General features: G+C 52.6%; 1 protein-coding gene across 6 annotated transcripts in view; it reads left to right on the top strand.

Annotated features, from left to right (window-relative positions):
* Positions 1 to 6,000, top strand: part of ZCCHC24 (zinc finger CCHC-type containing 24) — a 115,238-nt gene that overhangs the window by 41,675 nt on the left and 67,563 nt on the right. For 3 of the 6 annotated variants that reach the window (XM_081824014.1, XM_081824013.1, XM_006745625.3), the window contains exon 3: positions 5,809 to 5,973. The exons of 2 other annotated variants lie outside the window; for them this stretch is intronic. In XM_081824014.1, coding sequence (XP_081680140.1) covers positions 5,809 to 5,973 — 165 coding nt within the window. Of the gene's footprint in view, positions 1 to 3,925; positions 4,094 to 5,808; positions 5,974 to 6,000 lie in introns of those variants that run through there. One more of the 6 variants, XM_081824016.1, reaches the window with a different exon arrangement.

Consider the following 6,000-nt stretch of genomic DNA (forward strand, 5'->3'; position numbering starts at 1 on the left):
AATTAGAATAGAGAATTCTCTCCCGGAGGCAACCTCTGAACGCTTCTGACCTTCTTGCTGCCGGCCCTTTTCATGCCCACTTTTGCTTTTTATGGTTTGACTCTGGAGAGCCGCTATAGCCTATCACTTGTCCTGCTTTCTTTATAAACATTTTCCCAAACCCTTAAAAAAATTCCTCGTGAGTATTTTAATGGCTTCGCTGTCATTCATCCAGTGGGTGTAACATCACTGAGGGAACCAGAGCATTGGGGTTGAGTGTTTAGCCCGTTCTAGTTTTTCATGTCATAAATCATGCCGTGATGAACATTCTTGAACACCCTCTTGGTCCACATCTCTGATCATTTCCTTAGGACGGTTGCCCGGAAATAGATTTGCTGGGGGAATGGACATTTCTAAAAGTTTGAAGGCTTGTCGCCTAGTTGTGCTCTAAGAATCTAATAGGAAATACGCCTGTTCAGCCCCACCCCCAGCAGTGTCTGAGAGGGCCCCCACTCCACACCTGCTGGTTGGCCTTCCCCAGCAACAGGAGTTGGAGTACTACAGAGATGGAAGAGCCCTCAGAATAACATGGTCCAACTGCCTGACCAAGACAGAGGCCCCCTCGGCAGCCTTCCTGATAGTTGTTTACCCAGTCCCCTGCTTGCATATCCCCAGTGACAGGGAGCTCACCATCTTACCATCAACCATAAGAAATCTCATGAGCTGTTGGGAAAAAAGCACGGAGCCATTCTGAGGAAGTGCCCAGATAGTGTCAGCATCACCCTCCTCTCTTCCCAAACTTGCCTGAATAGCCCCTCCCACAACCCGCCCTGCTTTGCTCTCGCTGCTCCTTGGCCCAGCTCCCCCTTCCCTCCCCCACAGCAGCCACCACTGTCCACTTCCCAGGCTGCCCTGTGTGGGGATTCTAGCCATGGTATGGAGGTCCGAGGATGCAGCCCCACCTCCCAGCTCAGTCCCTGGTCTGCTGTGTGTCCTTGAGCAAGTTGCCTTGCCTCTCTGACCCCCAGAGGCCCTGTCTGTGCTACGGGGGGTGGTGTCTGAGCGCCAGTGAGTTTTGCCAGGGTTGCTGGCTGATGTGATTCCCCAGAGGAGTACGTGGCAGGGGCCCGGGTCAAGAGAGCAGGTCAGACCTGGCATCCTTCCCACAGCCAGGGCCGGTGGCGGCCCCTGCAGAGCCGTGGGCAGTCACCGTCTGTTTCATGTTGAACTTTATGAGAAGAGGCTGGCCTTTCTGGGAGGAGGCAGGGGGAAAGTGGGGGGGGGGCGGGTAGAGAAGTCTTTGTTCCATCAAAAATTCCTCCTCCCTTTGGCCCTGCCCTCCTCTGTAATCATAAACAGTGTTGGAATAAGTCCTTCCAGGAAGCGGCTCCTCACTGCTGAGCAGAGAGAGCTGCCCGCTGGCCCGTCTTCCCCTCCCTGCATCCACTGCCTCTTCACCCCTGCCCTGCAGGTCACTTCTCTGCTCTGCCCGCAGGAGGGCAAGAACCACCAGGCTGGGCTGTGCAGAGGGACTGGGGGGTTTCTCCTCCGGAACACAGGCCTCAGCTTCGTGGCTGGGGACACACTTACGGAGAGACAGACAGCAAAGGGCAGCCAAGTGTAGCTTTCTGGCAAAGCCTGCCGGGCCTAGTCCTGCTCCTCACACGCTGGAAGCTCTTTGGCATGTCCTGCTCCTTCCCCGTGCCACCTCCGTTTCACCATCTGTTAAATGGGTTGATGATATTCCTTGCCCCACAGGGTTATGGGGAGAGTTGAGTGGGAGCCTGACAGGCCATGGTGGTGCCTCAGAAACGTCTGCCCTCTTTGCTCTTTCCTCTGTTCTCTACCAGCAGCACCTGCAGAGCTTCTGAGGCCTTCCTCTATCTTTCTTGGTTCCTCTCTGAAAATTCTAGAAGGTGAAGACACCTAACGCAGTCTCTTTTTTGGCTGCCACCTCCCCCCGCACCGGGGATAGTGAGCCCAGCCTCTACCCAGGCCCCCTCCCATCTTTGGAGCTTTCCTCCTGTGATTTCTACCCCCTGGTCTCAGCCCCAGCGTCTGCCTCACCCAGAATGCAGCCGTTACCAGCTCCAGCAGAAAATCATCCTGAAGTTGCTGATGGTCAGTGAGCCCCTGCGATGCCCAGCCACCCAGCTAACATCTTCATAGGCATGAATGCATCCCATTCTTCCAGCAGCGCTGGGGGGTGGGCCCTTTCCATCCTCCTGGGGTTCCAGAGGAGGAAACCAAGGCACAGAGAGGTGGAGACACTGATGGAGGGTCCCCCAGATCGTCCCAGGCAGAGGTGGAATGCCATCACCAGCATCTGGCCATGACATCCGTGGTGTGGGCCACAGCTGGGGAGTCAGAGCAGCGCCCTCCCAGGGTGGGAATGGTGTGCTGAGGACCTCTGGTCCTGCAGGAGGCCGGAGCCCCCGTCCCTGGGCCCTGCCCAGCAGTTCACACTCCGTGATGGATGGCTCCAGAAGGCTGGTTTTCTAATTACTTGGTGTTGTGGTGTTTCCCGACTACCCCCCCTCCTCCCCTCTCCTGCCTCTCATCCGCCTGCTTCGGTCTTTGGGGCACACTCTGTATCATCTTTCTCGTGTGGGTTTCCTTCCTGCTCATTTCTGAAGCAGAGACTCTTTGGGAACCGAATTGTCGCCCCCCCCCAGATCCTCACCCTTCACTCGGCTGAGTGCCCCCTCCCTCTGATGCCTGGCCCCCGCTTTGCCCCAGTTGCAGGACCTGTCAGTTTCAGAATCCAGCAGCCTGTGGAGCCAGATCCCAGAGTGGGCCTGGCTGGCGATGGCCCCCAAATTTCCTCTTTCAATCAAGGAGTCTCAAATCCTACCACTGGTGAGGCCCCCAGGCCTCCCTATCATTCCCTTCTGAATGGAGGTGCCTTGGTGAATGGAGACACTAGGGAAGAGTTCACGCAGTACTTCTTTCAGGATTACTGAGGAAGGGAGGCCACAGAAGCTGGGGTGGCTTAGATGCCGTGCGTTCCAGGCACCAGGTAGGAAAGGTGGCCCTGGGAGGGGTTAGAGGGCTCACTGCACATCCGCCAACTTGAGACCAACAGAGCTCAAAGTGCCTTCAGAGGCGTAAGTTGACCCTTCTACTGCAATTTGACTGGAGCCTGGACGCTGACTACACGCTGAGTGCTCCCCTTGGCATGATGAGCCGCTCTCACAGACCTGCCAGTGCTGAGAGCCAGCCCTGCCTTAGAGCTCAGACTGAACCTCCTTCCCAGGATATCATGGCTGCCAGGAAGGCCAGTAAAGATCCAAAAGACATTCGGCAGCAGACCCAAAAGATCAGGGCAATATTCTTGTCACTTTCTAGATTTAGATTTACATACTCAGCACATATGTCCCTTTTCAGTGTTTTGCCTGAAATTCTAGTAGGCTGTCACCAAGTGGTGGTACTGGCTCCAGGAAATAAGAGACATGATTCCCGAAGGAAGCAGTTATCACTTTTATATGCTGCTGCTGTTCTGTATTAGTAAATCATAATAATAGCTAACACTGCTGTTTTATGTATTGGGCACTGTCCTAAGTGTTTCCCATGTATTATCTCGGTTAATCCTCGGAACAGCTTTATATGGTAGTTCCTGTCATTATCCTTGTGAAGTAACTTGCCCAAGATCACAAAGCTAGGATTTGGATCCAGAGTCTGGGCGCTTAACCTTTATGCACTCCTTCATTAATGGGCAATTACCCAGAGAAACACTACTGTAGAAACAGATCACCTCCTAGCCCAGAGCTGCTTAAGCATAATGGCACATGGATTCCCTGGGGCTCTCAGTAAGATGCAGATTCGGATTCACTAGATCTAAGGTGGAGCCTGAGAGTTTGCATTTCTAACAAGCTCCCAGGGAATGCTGCTGATGCAGTCTAGGACCCATACTTTGAAGAGTCCCAGCGTAGAACCTGTGTTTAAGCCCGTCTCAGACCCAGAGCCTGCAAGCATCAAGGACAAGACATCAATGCGGGGAGCCGCTGGTTGGAGTGGAGAGGACCTTCCTCGGCCCCAGCTGATGGTCACCACTGAGATTTCCGGACCGATGTGGTCGTAGTTCTATGTGACATCTTCCATTTTCAATACTGGGGTAACGAATCCAACTTTATAAAACACCCTGCAGCTTGTACATGAATGTTCATAGCAGTATTATTCATAGTGGCCAAGAATTAGAAACAACCCAAATGCCTATTATCTGATGAATGAGTAAATAAAACATGGCGTGTCCATACAATGGGGTATTATTTGGCAACAAAAGGGAATAAAGTACTGATAGGTGCTACTACCTGGATGAAGGTTAAAAGCATTACACGGAGAGAAAAAAGCCAGGCCCGAGAGGACAATTATTGTATGATTCCTCTTAACGGACTAGTTACAACAGGGAAATCTATAGACTGGTGGCTGCCCAGGGGGTGGGGAGGGTGAGAAAGTGGAGGTAGTCTGTCTGAGTGACTGTTAATGGATACATGGTTTCTTTCCGGGGAGTATGACAGAATGTTCTAAAATTAGCTTGTAGTGATGGTTGTTAAACTCTGTGAGTATACTGAGACCTATTGAATTGTATACATTATACGGGTGAAATGTGGGGCATGTGAGTCCTGTGTCACTAAAGCTGTTTAAAACAAAAACACCATGCAAGAGAGAACCAGTCTCTTTAATAGATAAAGCGCAGTTACAAATCAACAAGAAAAATAACAAACCGCAGCAGAAAAAAGATCACAAAGGACACACACCAACACTTAACAAAGGAAACATGACGGTTCTTAAATACATGGGGAATTCTCCGTTGTTCGTAATAAAAGACATACACGTCAAAGCCGCTCTGAGATTTTCTACCTCTTAGATTGGCGATGGTGGAAACTTCTGGCAACCAGACGGGTCATTACGTTGGTGCCTCTGCAGTGTGGTGAGGCAGGAGCCAACTCGTCATTACTTTTCAAAATTAAAAGTGCACACACCCCGCAGTTTTGTTTTTGAGAATTTATCCCACAAATGTCCTCTCCCTTGCGCAAAATGTGATACACACACCCACACAATTCTTCACTGTAGCACTCACTGTCTGTGATAAGAGCGCAAGAGTGCACCCACCCAGAGGCTCCATAATGGCGCCTGGCAGACATGGGAACTCGCGGAGACTCCATGCTGGTACAGCTGTTAAATGCAAGTCAGTAGGTCTGTGTGTCCTGATGCAGGGAGGAGATAATGTCATTATGCATCTCATAATACTAACATGCCCGAGAGAGATTATGAAGTAAAACAGGGAAGGCGTAGAACCGAGTGTAGTGAGGGTCAGGGATGTGTGTGCATCCGCGTACGCTGCGTGTGTTTATAAATGGAGAGCCCACCTCCGGGCTGGGGTAAGGAAATGAAGATGGCCTTCATGAAGGGAGCTGGTGGCCAGGCCCCGGGGGAGGGGAGACACCCCTTCACTGCACCCCAGACTACATACTTGGGCCCGTGTTGCCTTGCCAGCGACCATGCACACCACACCACCAGGGGGCGGGGGCTGGAGAGCACCTGTGTGCAGGTGCATGGGACCCCTAGATGCCTTTTATGCCGTGAGTCAGAGAAGTTGTTCCTGGCCACTGTCATGTACTTTGCTCCCTGAAATCTAGAAAAGATGTGTATCGGGTCTCCCAGCCTTGGGATTCCCGTGCATGCTCTGGGGGTGGCCCTGGTGTTCTCTGGCTGGGGACGAAAGGCGCCTTCCCCCCCGCCTGCACGGGGAAGACTGTGGGGACCCTGTAGGGGCATCATTTTGGCCTGGTGGACCCCAGTGCCCTGTGTTTGCTTCCTGTCCTGTAGGCACGTCCCAAAGGCGAGGGTCTGACCCCGTACCAGGGCAAAAAACGCTGTTTCGGCGAGTACAAGTGTCCCAAGTGCAAGAGAAAATGGATGAGCGGGAACTCGTGGGCCAACATGGGGCAGGAGTGCATTAAGTGCCACATCAACGTGTATCCACACAAGCAGGTGAGCCGGGCGGGGCTGGGGGCTGGG

This window comes from Leptonychotes weddellii, chromosome 6, assembly GCF_054177405.1.
Source record: "Leptonychotes weddellii isolate Sample4059 chromosome 6, ASM5417740v2, whole genome shotgun sequence".
Classification (NCBI taxonomy): Eukaryota; Metazoa; Chordata; class Mammalia; order Carnivora; family Phocidae; genus Leptonychotes; species Leptonychotes weddellii.